Raw genomic sequence first — 19,101 nt, 5'->3', positions numbered from 1 at the left:
TGATCTTAACGGACAGGTTAAGTCATGATGTATCACAAGGATAAAAACTTCATATCGCAAGTCCTGTCTTTGGACTGAACCATCAAAACTACTCACTACAGAGGGAAAGTTCTTAGATTTCCTCTTTTAATATGTCTCCTTTTTTGATATTTTGCTGCACAATTTGTCACTTTTACAAACAGATAAACATTGTTTTAAGAAAATCGTTTTGTGACTGCAGATTGAACCTGCTTACAAAAAGGCATTTCGTTCGTTTCGCTCCTTGGCCGTTGTCAACTTCAGGTAATTTCATTATTTTGACATTTGATGTTAAGAGCACTAACCTAAAGCCCTAAATTTTCAAAAACTATAATTTTTGTTTCATTTAAAGGAAGGGATCAGTCATCAACACCATGGAGCTTCAATTTGTGTCACCGGTTCCAAATGACACTGAAATTAGAGATGTTTTGAGCAATCAAGCCTCAAATGTGACAGGTTTTGACATTGACACAGCCTCCATCACTGTCAGTGATACTTATCCAACTATGACAACTACAGCTCCAACTACAGATATAACAGCGACGACTGTACCTCCAACGACCACGACTGCAGCTCCAACCATCACAACAGCCGCTCCAACAACCACAACAGCCGCTCCAACAACCACAACAGCCGCACCCACAACCATGACTGCGGCTCCAACAACCACAACAGTCGCTCCAACAACCACAACAGCCGCACCAACAACCACAAAAGCCGCACCCACAACCACGACTGCAGCTCCAACAACAACAACAGCCGCACCCACAACCACAACTGCAGCTCTAACAACCACAACAGCCGCACCAACAACCACAACTGCAGCTCCAACAACCAAAACTGCAACAACCACAACAGCAGCAACAACAACCACGACTGCAGCTCCAACAACCACTAAACCCACTCCAACAACCACTACAACCGCTCCAACAACCACAACAGCCGCACCCACAACCACAACAGCCGCACCAACAACCACTACAACCGCTCCAACAACCACAACAGCCGCACCAACAACCACAACTGCAGCTCCAACAACCACAACAGCAGCACCAACAACCACAACAGCCGCACCCACAACCACGACTGCAGCTCCAACAACCACTACAACCGCTCCAACAACCACAACAGCCGCACCCACAACAACGACTGCAGCTCCAACAACCACAACTGCGGCTCCAACAACCACAACAGGCGCACCCACAACCACGACAGCCGCTCCAACAACCACAACAGCCGCTCCAACAACCACAACAGCCGCACTCACAACCACGACTGCAGCTCCAACAACCACAACAGCCGCACCAACAACCACTACTGCAGCTCCAACAACCACAACAGCCACAACCACAACTGCAGCTCCAACAACCACAACAGCCGCACCAACAACCACAACAGCCGCACCCACAACCACGACTGCAGCTCCAACAACCACTACAACCGCTCCAACAACCACAACAGTAGCACCAACAACCACAACACCCGCTCCAACAACCACAACAGCAGCAACAACAACCACAACAGCCGCACCAACAACCACGACTGCAGCTCCAACAACCACTACAACCGCTCCAACAACCACAACAGCCGCACCCACAACAACGACTGCAGCTCCAACAACCACAACTGCGGCTCCAACAACCACAACAGGCGCACCCACAACCACGACTGCAGCTCCAACAACCACTACAGCCGCTCCAACAACCACAACAGCCGCACCCACAACCACGACTGCGGCTCCAACAACCACAACAGCCGCACCAACAACCACAACAGCCGCACCCACAACCACAACTGCGGCTCCAACAACCACAACTGCGGCTCCAACAACCACAACAGGCGCACCCACAACCACGACTGCGGCTCCAACAACCACTACAGCCGCTCCAACAACCACAACAGCCGCACCCACAACCACGACTGCGGCTCCAACAACCACAACAGCCGCACCAACAACCACGACAGCCGCACCCACAACCACAACTGCCGCACCAACAACCACGACTGCAGCTCCAACAACCACTACTGCAGCTCCAACAACCACAACAGCCGCACTCACAACCACGACTGCAGCTCCAACAACCACAACAGCCGCACCAACAACCACTACTGCAGCTCCAACAACCACAACAGCCACAACCACAACTGCAGCTCCAACAACCACAACAGCCGCACCAACAACCACAACAGCCGCACCCACAACCACGACTGCAGCTCCAACAACCACTACAACCGCTCCAACAACCACAACAGTCGCACCAACAACCACAACACCCGCTCCAACAACCACAACAGCAGCAACAACAACCACAACAGCCGCACCAACAACCACGACTGCAGCTCCAACAACAGCCGCACCAACAACCACGACTGCAGCTCCAACAACAGCCGCACCAACAACCACAACAGTAGCACCAACAACCACAACAGCCGCACCCACAACCACGACTGCAGCTCCAACAACCACTACAACCGCTCCAACAACCACAACAGTCGCACCCACAACCACGACTGCAGCTCCAACAACAACAACAGCCGCACCCACAACCACAACTGCAGCTCTAACAACCACAACAGCCGCACCAACAACCACAACTGCAGCTCCAACAACCAAAACTGCAACAACCACAACAGCAGCAACAACAACCACGACTGCAGCTCCAACAACCACTAAACCCACTCCAACAACCACTACAACCGCTCCAACAACCACAACAGCCGCACCCACAACCACAACAGCCGCACCAACAACCACTACAACCGCTCCAACAACCACAACAGCCGCACCAACAACCACAACTGCAGCTCCAACAACCACAACAGCAGCACCAACAACCACAACAGCCGCACCCACAACCACGACTGCAGCTCCAACAACCACTACAACCGCTCCAACAACCACAACAGCCGCACCCACAACAACGACTGCAGCTCCAACAACCACAACTGCGGCTCCAACAACCACAACAGGCGCACCCACAACCACGACAGCCGCTCCAACAACCACAACAGCCGCTCCAACAACCACAACAGCCGCACTCACAACCACGACTGCAGCTCCAACAACCACAACAGCCGCACCAACAACCACTACTGCAGCTCCAACAACCACAACAGCCACAACCACAACTGCAGCTCCAACAACCACAACAGCCGCACCAACAACCACAACAGCCGCACCCACAACCACGACTGCAGCTCCAACAACCACTACAACCGCTCCAACAACCACAACAGTAGCACCAACAACCACAACACCCGCTCCAACAACCACAACAGCAGCAACAACAACCACAACAGCCGCACCAACAACCACGACTGCAGCTCCAACAACCACTACAACCGCTCCAACAACCACAACAGCCGCACCCACAACAACGACTGCAGCTCCAACAACCACAACTGCGGCTCCAACAACCACAACAGGCGCACCCACAACCACGACTGCAGCTCCAACAACCACTACAGCCGCTCCAACAACCACAACAGCCGCACCCACAACCACGACTGCGGCTCCAACAACCACAACAGCCGCACCAACAACCACAACAGCCGCACCCACAACCACAACTGCGGCTCCAACAACCACAACTGCGGCTCCAACAACCACAACAGGCGCACCCACAACCACGACTGCGGCTCCAACAACCACTACAGCCGCTCCAACAACCACAACAGCCGCACCCACAACCACGACTGCGGCTCCAACAACCACAACAGCCGCACCAACAACCACGACAGCCGCACCCACAACCACAACTGCCGCACCAACAACCACGACTGCAGCTCCAACAACCACTACTGCAGCTCCAACAACCACGACAGCAGCTCCAACAACCACAACAGCCGCTACAACAACCACAACAGCCGCACTCACAACCACGACTGCAGCTCCAACAACCACAACAGCCGCACTCACAACCACGACTGCAGCTCCAACAACCACAACAGCCGCACCAACAACCACTACTGCAGCTCCAACAACCACAACAGCCACAACCACAACTGCAGCTCCAACAACCACAACAGCCGCACCAACAACCACAACAGCCGCACCCACAACCACGACTGCAGCTCCAACAACCACTACAACCGCTCCAACAACCACAACAGTCGCACCAACAACCACAACACCCGCTCCAACAACCACAACAGCAGCAACAACAACCACAACAGCCGCACCAACAACCACGACTGCAGCTCCAACAACAGCCGCACCAACAACCACGACTGCAGCTCCAACAACAGCCGCACCAACAACCACAACAGTAGCACCAACAACCACAACAGCCGCACCCACAACCACGACTGCAGCTCCAACAACCACTACAACCGCTCCAACAACCACAACAGTCGCACCAACAACCACAACACCCGCACCAACAACCACAACAGCAGCAACAACAACCACAACAGCCGCACCAACAACCACGACTGCAGCTCCAACAACCACTACAACCGCTCCAACAACCACAACAGCCGCACCCACAACAACGACTGCAGCTCCAACAACCACAACTGCGGCTCCAACAACCACAACAGTAGCACCAACAACCACAACAGCAGCTCCAACAACCACAACTGCAGCAACAACATCCATGACAGCCGCACCAACAACCACGACTGCAGCTCCAACAACCACTACTGCAGCTCCAACAACCACGACAGCAGCTCCAACAACCACAACAGCCGCTACAACAACCACAACAGCCGCACTCACAACCACGACTGCAGCTCCAACAACCACAACAGCCGCACCAACAACCACAACAGCCGCACCCGCAACCACGACTGCAGCTCCAACAACCACTACAACCGCTCCAACAACCACAACAGTCGCACCAACAACCACAACACCCGCTCCAACAACCACAACAGCAGCAACAACAACCACAACAGCCGCACCAACAACCACGACTGCAGCTCCAACAACAGCCGCACCAACAACCACGACTGCAGCTCCAACAACAGCCGCACCAACAACCACAACAGTAGCACCAACAACCACAACAGCAGCTCCAACAACCACAACTGCAGCAACAACATCCATGACAGCCGCACCAACAACCACGACTGCAGCTCCAACAACCACTACTGCAGCTCCAACAACCACAACAGCCGCACCAACAACCACAACAGCCGCACCCACAACCACAACTGCGGCTCCAACAACCACAACTGCGGCTCCAACAACCACAACAGGCGCACCCACAACCACGACTGCGGCTCCAACAACCACTACAGCCGCTCCAACAACCACAACAGCCGCACCCACAACCACGACTGCGGCTCCAACAACCACAACAGCCGCACCAACAACCACGACAGCCGCACCCACAACCACGACTACCGCAGCAACAACCACGACTGCAGCTCCAACAACCACTACTGCAGCTCCAACAACCACGACAGCAGCTCCAACAACCACAACAGCCGCTACAACAACCACAACAGCCGCACTCACAACCACGACTGCAGCTCCAACAACCACAACAGCCGCACCAACAACCACTACTGCAGCTCCAACAACCACAACAGCCACAACCACAACTGCAGCTCCAACAACCACAACAGCCGCACCCACAACCACGACTGCAGCTCCAACAACCACTACAACCGCTCCAACAACCACAACAGTCGCACCAACAACCACAACACCCGCTCCAACAACCACAACAGCAGCAACAAAAACCACAACAGCCGCACCAACAACCACGACTGCAGCTCCAACAACAGCCGCACCAACAACCACGACTGCAACTCCAACAACAGCCGCACCAACAACCACAACAGTAGCACCAACAACCACAACAGCAGCTCCAACAACCACAACTGCAGCAACAACATCCATGACAGCCGCACCAACAACCACTACTGCAGCTCCAACAACCACAACAGCCACAACCACAACTGCAGCTCCAACAACCACAACAGCCGCACCAACAACCACAACAGCCGCACCCACAACCACGACTGCAGCTCCAACAACCACTACAACCGCTCCAACAACCACAACAGTCGCACCAACAACCACAACACCCGCTCCAACAACCACAACAGCAGCAACAAAAACCACAACAGCCGCACCAACAACCACGACTGCAGCTCCAACAACAGCCGCACCAACAACCACGACTGCAGCTCCAACAACAGCCGCACCAACAACCACAACAGTAGCACCAACAACCACAACAGCAGCTCCAACAACCACAACTGCAGCAACAACATCCATGACAGCCGCACCAACAACCACGACTGCAGCTCCAACAACCACTACTGCAGCTCCAACAACCACGACAGCAGCTCCAACAACCACAACAGCCGCTACAACAACCACAACAGCCGCACTCACAACCACGACTGCAGCTCCAACAACCACAACAGCCGCACCAACAACCACTACTGCAGCTCCAACAACCACAACAGCCACAACCACAACTGCAGCTCCAACAACCACAACAGCCGCACCAACAACCACAACAGCCGCACCCGCAACCACGACTGCAGCTCCAACAACCACTACAACCGCTCCAACAACCACAACAGTCGCACCAACAACCACAACACCCGCTCCAACAACCACAACAGCAGCAACAACAACCACAACAGCCGCACCAACAACCACGACTGCAGCTCCAACAACAGCCGCACCAACAACCACGACTGCAGCTCCAACAACAGCCGCACCAACAACCACAACAGTAGCACCAACAACCACAACAGCAGCTCCAACAACCACAACTGCAGCAACAACATCCATGACAGCCGCACCAACAACCACGACTGCAGCTCCAACAACCACTACTGCAGCTCCAACAACCACAACAGCCGCACCAACAACCACAACAGCCGCACCCACAACCACAACTGCGGCTCCAACAACCACAACTGCGGCTCCAACAACCACAACAGCCGCACCCGCAACCACGACTGCAGCTCCAACAACCACTACAACCGCTCCAACAACCACAACAGTCGCACCAACAACCACAACACCCGCTCCAACAACCACAACAGCAGCAACAACAACCACAACAGCCGCACCAACAACCACGACTGCAGCTCCAACAACAGCCGCACCAACAACCACGACTGCAGCTCCAACAACAGCCGCACCAACAACCACAACAGTAGCACCAACAACCACAACAGCAGCTCCAACAACCACAACTGCAGCAACAACATCCATGACAGCCGCACCAACAACCACGACTGCAGCTCCAACAACCACTACTGCAGCTCCAACAACCACAACAGCCGCACCAACAACCACAACAGCCGCACCCACAACCACAACTGCGGCTCCAACAACCACAACTGCGGCTCCAACAACCACAACAGGCGCACCCACAACCACGACTGCGGCTCCAACAACCACTACAGCCGCTCCAACAACCACAACAGCCGCACCCACAACCACGACTGCGGCTCCAACAACCACGACAGCCGCACCCACAACCACGACTGCCGCACCAACAACCACGACTGCAGCTCCAACAACCACTACTGCAGCTCCAACAACCACGACAGCAGCATCAACAACCACAACAGCCGCTACAACAACCACAACAGCCGCACTCACAACCACGACTGCAGCTCCAACAACCACAACAGCCGCACCAACAACCACTACTGCAGCTCCAACAACCACAACAGCCACAACCACAACTGCAGCTCCAACAACCACAACAGCCGCACCAACAACCACAACAGCCGCACCCACAACCACGACTGCAGCTCCAACAACCACTACAACCGCTCCAACAACCACAACAGTCGCACCAACAACCACAACACCCGCTCCAACAACCACAACAGCAGCAACAAAAACCACAACAGCCGCACCAACAACCACGACTGCAGCTCCAACAACAGCCGCACCAACAACCACGACTGCAGCTCCAACAACAGCCGCACCAACAACCACAACAGTAGCACCAACAACCACAACAGCAGCTCCAACAACCACAACTGCAGCAACAACATCCATGACAGCCGCACCAACAACCACTACTGCAGCTCCAACAACCACAACAGCCACAACCACAACTGCAGCTCCAACAACCACAACAGCCGCACCAACAACCACAACAGCCGCACCCACAACCACGACTGCAGCTCCAACAACCACTACAACCGCTCCAACAACCACAACAGTCGCACCAACAACCACAACACCCGCTCCAACAACCACAACAGCAGCAACAAAAACCACAACAGCCGCACCAACAACCACGACTGCAGCTCCAACAACAGCCGCACCAACAACCACGACTGCAGCTCCAACAACAGCCGCACCAACAACCACAACAGTAGCACCAACAACCACAACAGCAGCTCCAACAACCACAACTGCAGCAACAACATCCATGACAGCCGCACCAACAACCACGACTGCAGCTCCAACAACCACTACTGCAGCTCCAACAACCACGACAGCAGCTCCAACAACCACAACAGCCGCTACAACAACCACAACAGCCGCACTCACAACCACGACTGCAGCTCCAACAACCACAACAGCCGCACCAACAACCACTACTGCAGCTCCAACAACCACAACAGCCACAACCACAACTGCAGCTCCAACAACCACAACAGCCGCACCAACAACCACAACAGCCGCACCCGCAACCACGACTGCAGTTCCAACAACCACTACAACCGCTCCAACAACCACAACAGTCGCACCAACAACCACAACACCCGCTCCAACAACCACAACAGCAGCAACAACAACCACAACAGCCGCACCAACAACCACGACTGCAGCTCCAACAACAGCCGCACCAACAACCACGACTGCAGCTCCAACAACAGCCGCACCAACAACCACAACAGTAGCACCAACAACCACAACAGCAGCTCCAACAACCACAACTGCAGCAACAACATCCATGACAGCCGCACCAACAACCACGACTGCAGCTCCAACAACCACTACTGCAGCTCCAACAACCACAACAGCCGCACCAACAACCACAACAGCCGCACCCACAACCACAACTGCGGCTCCAACAACCACAACTGCGGCTCCAACAACCACAACAGGCGCACCCACAACCACGACTGCGGCTCCAACAACCACTACAGCCGCTCCAACAACCACAACAGCCGCACCCACAACCACGACTGCGGCTCCAACAACCACAACAGCCGCACCAACAACCACGACAGCCGCACCCACAACCACAACTGCCGCACCGACAACCACGACTGCAGTTCCAACAACCACGACTGGAGCTCCAACAACCACAACGGCCGCAGCAACAACCACGACTGCAGCTCCAACAAGCACAACACCCAGTCCAACAAGCCCAACAGCAGCACCAACAACCACGACTGCAGCTCCAACAACCACAACATCCACACCAACAACCACAACAGCAGTTCCCTCAACCACAACAGCAGCTCCAACAACCACAACACCGGCTCCAACAACCACAACCATGACACCCGCTCCAACAGCCACAACACCCGCACCAACAACCACAACTGCAGAGCCCACAACCACAACAAGCGCACAAACGACCACCACTGCAGCTCCGACCACCACAACACCCGCACCAACAACCACAACAGCCGTACCAACAACCACGACTGCAGCTCCAACAACCACAACAGCCGCACCCACAACCACGACTGCAGCTCCAACAACCATGACTGCGGCTCCAACGACCACGACTGCGGCTCCAACAACCACAACAGGCGCACCCACAACCACGACTGCAGCTCCATTAATCACTACAGCCGCACCAACAACCACGACTGCAGCTTCAACAACAACAACAAGCGCACCAACAACCACGACTGCAGCTCCAACAACTACAAATGCAGCTCCAACAACCACAACACCCACACCATCAACCACGACTGTACCTCCAACAACCACGACTGCAGCTCCAACAACCACAACAGCCGCACCGACAACCACAACTGCGGCTCCAACAACCACGACTGGAGCAAAAACAACCATGACTGCAGCTCCAACAACCACAACACCCGCACCAACATTCACAACAGCCGCACCAACAACCACGACTACAGCTCCAACAACCATAACACCCGCTCAAACAACCACAACAGCCGCACCAACATCCACAATAACAACTCCAGCTTCAACAACCACCGCACCAACATCCACAACAGCTGAGGCAACAACCACGACTGCAGCTCCAACAACCACAAAAGCAGCACCGACATCCACAACACCCCCACCGACAACCACAACTGCAGCTTCAACAACCACAACTGCAGCTCCACCAACAATCACAACAGCCCCACCAACAACCACAACTGCAGCAACAACAACTACGACTGCAGCTCCAACAACCACAACAGCCGCACCAACAACCACAAATGAAGCACCAACAACCACAAATGAAGCTCCAACAACCACAACACCCGCTCAAACAACCACAACAGCCGCACCACCAACCACAATTACAACTCCAACTTCAACAACCACCGCATCAACATCCACAACAGCTGAGGCAACAACCACGACTGCAGCTCCAACAACCACAACAGCAGCACCGACATCCACAACACCCCCACCGACAACCACAACTGCAGCTTCAACAACCACGACTGCAGCTCCACCAACAATCACAACAGCCCCACCAACAACCACAACTGCAGCTTCAACAACCACGACTGCAGCTCCAGCAACCACAACAGCCGCACCAACAACCACAAATGAAGCACCAACAACCACAAATGAAGCTCCAACAACCACAACACCCGCTCCAACAACCACAACACCGGCTCCAACAACCACAACACCGGCTCCAACAACCACAACAGCCGCACCAACATCCACAATAACAACTCCAGCTTCAACAACCACCGCACCAACATCCACAACAGCTGAGGCAACAACCACGACTGCAGCTCCAACAACCACAACAGCAGCACCGACATCCACAACATCCGCACTAACAACCACAACTGCAGCTCCAACAACCACGACAGCTGCACCAACAACCTCAACTGCTGCTCCAACAACCACAACTGCATCTCCAGCAACCATAACAGCTGCCCCAACAACCACGACTGCAACTCCAACAACCACAACAGCCGCACCAACACCAGCAACCACAAAAGCCGCACCAACAACCACAACTACAGCTCCAACATCAACAACCACCGCACCAACAACCATGACTGTAGCGCCAATAACCACGACTGCAGCTCCAACAACCACGAGTGCAGCTCCAGCAAGCACAACCGCCGCACCAACAACCATGACTGCAGCTCCAACCATCACAACAGCAACACTAACAACCACAACCACAGCTCCAACAACCACAACAGCAGCTCTGACAACCATAACAGCCACAACAACAACCACAACTACAGCTCCAACATCAATAACCACCACACCAACAACCATTACTGCAGCTCCAACAACCAGAACAGCAACACCAACAACCACAACAGCATCTCTGACAACCATAACAGCCGCAACAAAAACCACGACTGCACCTCCAATAGTGACGGCCCCTTCCCCATCAACCACCAAAGCCTCGCCCTCCACCACTGCCCTTCCATTCACCATTACCGCTCCTTCATCAACCACAACAGCAGTTCATAACACAACAATCCCTCCAACAACTGGCAGGGATACAGTAATGAGATATGTCACATTCAGATCACTTCAGAGCAATTTTGAAACAGACTTGTTGAATTCATCATCTGCAGCCTTTATAAGTCGATCTTTAATGATAAAGAGACAGGTCAGTAACTGTTTTTCCCAAAATCCTTTGTGAAATTAATTTCCTCTCAATATTAGGTTAATGCCCTTTTCCAACAACATTTTCATGTCAATTTTTTTTGTTTAACTACATAAGCACCTCTACCATGACCGTAATCCTAACACATCAGTCTGTTTCAATACCTACAGAGCTCTTCAGTTCAATATAATTTCTGTTTTGTTATTCTTCATTCAAAGGGATGAACTTTCCACACACAAGAAGATGTCTATAATGTTCATACGTATTTCAAATATTTAAAAAAATACAACAGAAAAAATAGTTTTAAGAAAATCTCTTTTGTGTGTGTAGATTCAACCTGTTTACAGTAAGGCCTTCCCCTCTTCCTTTGTCTCCTTGGATGTGGTGAGCTTCAGGTAATTTCCATATTTTGACATATCATGTAGGGCACTGACCTAAAAAGCTAATATTCAAAACAATAACTTGTGTTTCTGCATTTGCAGGAAGGGATCAGTCATCAACACCATGGAACTTCAGTTTGTAAACTTTTCTGTCCCAAACTACACTGAGATTAGGAATGTTTTGATCGGTCAAGCCTCAAATGTGAGCGGCTTTGACATCGAAAGGGCCTCCATCAACATCAGTGACACTGCTCCAACAACAGCCACTCCACCAGAAACAACTGCAACTACAACAACAGTTGCAGCAACTCCAACCACTATCCCAACTACAAAAGCACCAACTGGACCTGTCCAAATTGTTCTGTTTCTACAGTTCCTTGAACCATATGTACCTGATCTCGAAGACCCCAACAGCATTGCATATCAAGATCGCAAAAAACGAGTTGAAGAGACAGTGAGTAATGTTTGAACTTAATACAAATTACATGTTGACTGAAACAGTATCAAGAGAACAAATCTAGAAGCAAAAGATAGATGTATTTCAAATCATATATTTTAAATAAGGGTTTTTAGAAAATGTAATTTTGAAGTTGTTTCACCTGGTTTAAATTTTCTTTTTGTGTTTATTTTTTGCAGTGTGATAGAATATACAGAGCACAATTTGCTAACTTCATCCGTGCCATTGTGATTCGGTTCAGGTACATGTTTTTTAACACTGGTTATTTTTCACACACTTATTAATTAAATTTCATTTTGAATGTTAAAAGTGACATGTAACATCTGCCTCACTCTCTTTCATGACACAGATCTGTTATAGTCCAAAAACGAGTGGATAGAACTGAGGCATTGGTGGAGCTTGTGTTCAATCAAACAATTCCCAATGCACAAGTCCCAGAAAATATTACTATTGTTCAAGCTTTAAAAGATGCTATTAACAGTTCCAGCATTAATTTCACCATCCAAATAGTTCCTGAGACAGTATCAGTAACTTCTGGTGAGTATTAGAAAATGCAAACAAAAGTTAGTTTGGTAATTAATCAGTGATAAATAAATTATTTTAGTCTGTACAGAAATATATATTAATCTATTTTTGAAAAATATTTTATAGTTCCTGTCATTGTCACGGACAATTCCACCACACCTCTACCAACCACTGTCACTTCCACTACTGCTGCACCGACTACTAGTTCCACTACTGCTGCACTGACTACTAGTTCCACTACTGCTTCAGCTACAACTGTTGTACCTACAACTACAGTTTCAAGTGGAGTATCCCACAAGATTAATCCCAGAATTGCTTTCCTCCTGCTGCTGTTGTTATGCCTTCTATCAAGCCAGCAATAGCATCTGTGCTGGTTTCCATGTGAAAGGCCAGCAGAACACGATCTCTTTTAATAATGAAATGAAAAAAATGTAATGTCAGCAGAAATCTGATATGTTATTATTTATAAGGGTTGTTGGGTTTGTTCAGGTGCACTTTAGTTGGACACATCAGAAAGAGTAGCTCTAGTATGTTTTTATCTACATTAAAATATTTTCGGGTGGGAATGACCCTGCCCTGAACAGAATGACACAAACAATTTTAAGCATCCGGTTAATTAAATCACCAATAAAAAAATTAGCCTGACAATGCATGGGCAAAACATTTAAATATATACTGTGGGTGCCCCGTAACATAGAGGCTTAGTAATTAGTACTATGCAGTGGCCTGAAATTAAGTGAAGTCCAGGTCTTTTGCTTGTAAGTGTATCTTTATCTTCATGTCTGTTAACTATTCCTCTTTCAAATATGAGGCCAAAAGAACATAAATTCTTCTTTTTTTTTCTTCCTTTCATCTTTTTAATATAATTATCGACAGCATTTTTTCTTTCTTTACATCCATTCATTGTTTCTAAATGCTTGTAAAATTATATATTTTGAGTTCTATTTCATATATATCATACACAGTATATATCACAAATTACATGTAATAGTGTTAAGAATAGATCTTCAGGTGTCCCAAAACATGCACTGTCACTTTTCTTATTTATACAAATGTATTTTTATAAGTATCTTTATATGTATTCTGTGAAATTTCTTTTAATTTGCACATTTTCTGTAAGAAAAGTCAAAATGACCAGAATACATCTTTATGAGAAATTAACACTGTTAATTAACACTATTTAGGTTTGGGTAAATAAAAAGAAAATCAGGAAACTTTCAAGATGTGCAACAACTGCATGTAAAAAGCTTTAATAAAAACAGAATATTTACAGATTGGTTTCTGTTATGTCGTTTCTTTAAATGAATATTTGCAATAATTTCTCACAACCTGATAGTGTCAGACTCAGATATGTCGGGGGGTCAGCTTGCAAGAGAGAGCCATACCTTTCAAATATGTCCATTGATCCATTCATCCATCCATCCATTTTCTTCCACTTATCTGGGGCCGGGTCGCGAGGATAGCAGCCTTAGCAGAGAAGCCCAGACCTCCCTCTTCCCAGCCACCTCCTCCAGATTGTCTGGGGGAATACCAAGGTGTTCCCAGGCCAGCCGAGAGATATAATCTCTCCAGCGTGTCCTGGGTCTGCCCCAGGCCTCCTCCTGGTGGGACATGCCTGGATCATACACCTCCCTCACCCAGGAGGCGCCCAGGAGGCATCCTTGTCAGATGCCCGAACCACCGCAACTGGCTCCTTTTGATGTGGAGGACCAGGATCTCTAAGGAGAGGACAGCCACCCTTCGGAGGAAGCCCATTTTTGCCACTTGTATCCATGATCTCGTTATTTCGATCACTACCCACAGCTCGTGACCATAGGTGAGGGTAGGGATACAAATCAACTGGTAAATTGAGAGCTTTGTTTTTATACTTCCCTCTTAACCACGAAGGACTGGTACAGTATCCATATCACGAGTCCACCTGACAATCTCCTGCTCCCTTCTCCCATTACTCGTGAACAAGACCCCGAGTGTGTGTGTGTGTGTGTGTGTGTGTGTGTGTGTGTGTGTGCGTTACTTAGTTCTGCTTTTTCTGTCTGATTTCCTGTATTTTATTAATATGCCTCTGCAGCTCTGCACTAAACTTCCTGTTTCTTAACTTCCCCTTACTAAAGCCTCTGTTGCTGGCGACCTGTCACCCTCTGACCTAGTTCTTTCTCACATCTGCCCTTGGTTTATAAAGGCTTCTATTATTAAAATACATAAAACAATCTAATCAGAAAATAAGCACTAAGAATATATATATTTCGTAACAAAGCCATCACCCAATGAAGCCAACAGAACCACATCATCAAAATCAAAAAAGGGTTCTACTCACTCTGGGATTACAGGTGAACCTGGCAGTGTGAGCCCAATGAATAACCGCTGAACGAGCAGAAGTGGGAACTTAGCATAGATTTGGTGGACTGGTACTGGGGCCTGGCTCATTCAGAAGTTTCTGGTGGATGATTTCCTCGATGTCCCACATGAGGGAACCCACTTTGCAGCTGGATGGGAGGATGTTTTATGGCTCTGGTTGGTCAGGGTTGGTGGAGAATTGGGAACAGGTTTGAGCTTTCTGGAACATGGATAAACAGAAATGGAGAAATTAAAGCGGCCAAAAAACAGAGACCAATAGCCTTGGCAAACATTGAGCCTATTGGCAGCTCTCAGGTAAATTACATTTTTGCAATCAGTTCAGATAATTAAATGTTGTTCAGGTTCCTCTAACCAAAGACAACACTCTTTAAAGGCTGGCTTAACTGCTAGCAGTTTACAATCTCCCATATCTTGATGCATGCTCAATCATCCAGGTAAGTAAATCTCCAAAAGTTGATTCTGTTCATCTTGACTTAGCGTTTTCAGTGGGAGAAACATTTTGTTGCTCATCCAAGTGACTTTTTCAGTCTCAGCTGACTGCAGGTTTCCCCAATCTTATAAACAGTACATTGCATAATGACAAACTGGTGATAGCTAGTTTGTCTTTTCCACCACATAGTAGTGGTGGAAAAGACAAACTACGGTGGGGCAAAAAAGTATTTAGTCAGCCACCGATTGTGCAAGTTCCCCCACTTAAAATGATGACAGAGGTCAGTAATTTGCACCAGAGGTACACTTCAACTGTGGGAGACAGAATGTGAAAAAAAAAATCCATGAATCCACATGGTAGGATTTGTAAAGAATTTATTCGTAAATCAGGGTGGAAAATAAGTATTTGGTCACCTCAAACAAGGAAAATCTCTGGCTCTCACAGACCTGTAACGTCTTCTGTAAGAAGCTTTTCTGTCCCCCACTCGTTACCTGTATGAATGGCACCTGTTTGAACTCATCATCTGTATAAAAGACACCTGTCCACAGCCTCAAACAGTCAGACTCCAAACTCCGCCATGGCCAAGACCAAAGAGCTTTCGAAGGACACCAGGAAAAGTATTGTAGACCTGCACCAGACTGGGAAGAGTGAATGTACAATAGGCAAGCAGCTTGGTTTGAAAAAATCAACTGTGGGAGCAATCATCAGAAAATGGAAGACATACAAGACCACTGATAATCTCCCTCGATCTGGGGCTCCACGCAAGATCTCATCCCGTGGGGTCAAAATGATCATGAGAACGGTGAGCAAAGATCCCAGAACCACACGGGGGGACCTGGTGAATGACCTGCAGAGAGCTGGGACCAAAGTAACAAAGGTCACCATCAGTAACACACTACAACGGCAGGGAATCAAATCCCGCAGTGCCAGACGTGTTCCGCTGCTGAAGCCAGTGCATGTCCAGGCCCGTCTGAAGTTTGCCAGAGAGCACATGGATGATACAGCAGAGGATTGGGAGAATGTCATGTGGTCAGATGAAACCAAAGTAGAACTTTTTGGTATAAACTCAACTCGTCGTGTTTGGAGGAAGAAGAATACTGAGTTGCATCCCAAGAACACCATACCTACTTTGAAGCATGGGGGTGGAAACATCATGCTATGGGGCTGTTTGTCTGCCAAGGGGACAGGACTACTGATCCGTGTTAAGGACAGAATGAATGGGGCCATGTATCGTGAGATTTTGAGCCAAAACCTCCTTCCATCAGTGAGAACTTTGAAGATGAAACGAGGCTGGGTCTTCCAACATGACAATGATCCAAAACACACCGCCCGGGCAACAAAGGAGTGGCTCCGTAAGAAGCATTTTAAAGTCCTGGAGTAGCCTAGCCAGTCCCCAGACCTCAAGCCCATAGAAAATCTGTGGCGGGAGTTGAAAGTCCGTGTTGCTTGGCGACAGCCCCAAAGCATCACTGCTCTCGAGAAGATCTGCATGGAGGAATGGGCCAAAATACCAGCTACTGTGTGTGCAAACCTGGTAAAGACCTATAGTAAACGTTTGACCTCTGTTATTGCCAACAAAGGTTATGTTACAAAGTATTGAGTTGTATTTTTGTTATTGACCAAATACTTATTTTCCACCCTGATTTACGAATAAATTCTTTACAAATCCTACCATGTGAATTCATGGATTTTTTTTTCACATTCTGTCTCTCACAGTTGAAGTGTACCTCTGGTGCAAATTACTGACCTCTGTCATCATTTTAGGTGGGGGAACTTGCACAATCGGTGGCTGACTAAATACTTTTTTGCCCCACTGTAGGTGAAGTGTAAAATTGTTATTTGGATGAATGATTTGAGGTGCACATTGTTTTGAGAGAAAAGCTGGTGTGTGTGAGACGATGATGAGAGTATTGCGTGAATGATGCTGCAAAACTGAGCTGAAAGAATGGTGATATGTGTGGAAAATTGTTAATTGTCCTGATGAGCTCTGCTGAGCACGCTGAAGACAAGGAATGCTGTTATTTAAGGTGGGAAATCAAAATTTGGGTTAGCAAATTTGGGAAAGAAAAAACTGACTGCTCAAGTGGGAAAATTGTGAAGGAGTCTGAAACACTGCAAAAAGAAACACACAAAATCACACACACAAACAGAAAATGCATTAACCTTACAACTACGAGAGAGCTCATGAAGATTAGACAGCATGTTGAGCATGTGAGTCTGTGTATTAGTGTTAAAACAGTGTGAACACACAAACCCTGAAGTTGAGGAATAACTCAGGAAAGTTTCATGACAAGAGAGTGATGTTGGTGAAAATGAAAAAGTGATTAAAAGATTAAAGTAGTTTTAAAATAGTGAATTGGAAGTGTTCGTGTCGATTGAGCAAAACAAGTGATTACTCTTGGAAGAAAATAAAATAATTTAATAATGTGGTAAGATTTAAATACACCTTTCTCTTGTCACGGTAACTTCTTGAGATATGACTCAGTATGCAAATTAGCTGAAATGAGTGGTGAGAAAGAAGCTTCCTGTGTGGCTGTGTGTCAGAGGCTTTCAATGGAGGAAACATAGCAGAGACTGAGAAGAATTAGTTGGTGAAATATATAATGGTAAAGTAACAGGATAATTAAATAAGGTGGTCAGGTCTGTTTAGAAGTGCAGATTTGGACATGAAATGTATAATTTAGTGAGGACACATTGTTATAACAGGTTTATATCTTATGCTAAATCTAAGTATGTTAAAGCGCTTAAAGGGGAACATTACTGTGTGCAAACTGTGTGGCTGTTAACAATATTTTCTGTGTATATAGCAGGTGAAATTATATCAGTTGACCTCTGACTCTCAGGACACTGTGGAATCTGAGGCCAACCACTGAGATATGATGTGGGGAAAATGAACAGAGGGAGTGATTTTAAGTCTGATTTCAGACTATGTAAGTATTAGTTAACCCGAGAGTAGGGCAAAACCTTTGTGGCCCTGAAGTTCTAATCTCCATAACATATCGATAGATTAATAAGCAAATTTTTTGTGTTTAAGATCTTTGGGGTTGTTGTTTGAGTGATGGGTGGATTCTGTCAGTTAGGTTTGGGTTGTTTTCTTATTTTAATAGAGGGAGTTTTAGTAAACATGGACATGTCTAGAATTGGGCCCTTTAAATTTCTAACAGTCCACTTAGAGAAAACCTGACAGGTGATTATGTTTTG

The 19,101-nt window shown here is 48.6% G+C and overlaps 1 protein-coding gene across 1 annotated transcript; it reads left to right on the top strand.

Annotated features, from left to right (window-relative positions):
• The first annotated feature begins 27 nt into the window (after window positions 1-27).
• Window positions 28-10,306, top strand: LOC147335819 (uncharacterized). Its single transcript, XM_086286111.1, has 8 exons — window positions 28-60; window positions 221-282; window positions 1,111-1,780; window positions 2,000-2,637; window positions 3,070-3,925; window positions 4,523-5,572; window positions 5,825-7,444; window positions 7,793-10,306. Exons 1-8 carry the CDS (start codon window positions 28-30, stop codon window positions 10,169-10,171), a joined length of 7,308 nt encoding a protein of 2,435 aa, XP_086142237.1. The 3' UTR covers window positions 10,172-10,306.
• The last annotated feature ends 8,795 nt before the right edge of the window (window positions 10,307-19,101 follow it).

This window comes from Aulonocara sp. 'chitande type north' Nkhata Bay, linkage group LG3 (assembly GCF_057382095.1).
Source record: "Aulonocara sp. 'chitande type north' Nkhata Bay isolate Kocher_YH1m ecotype deep benthic linkage group LG3, A_spYH_male_GT1.1, whole genome shotgun sequence".
Taxonomy (NCBI): Eukaryota; Metazoa; Chordata; class Actinopteri; order Cichliformes; family Cichlidae; genus Aulonocara; species Aulonocara sp. 'chitande type north' Nkhata Bay.
This window is presented reverse-complemented; position numbering and strand designations above follow the sequence as displayed.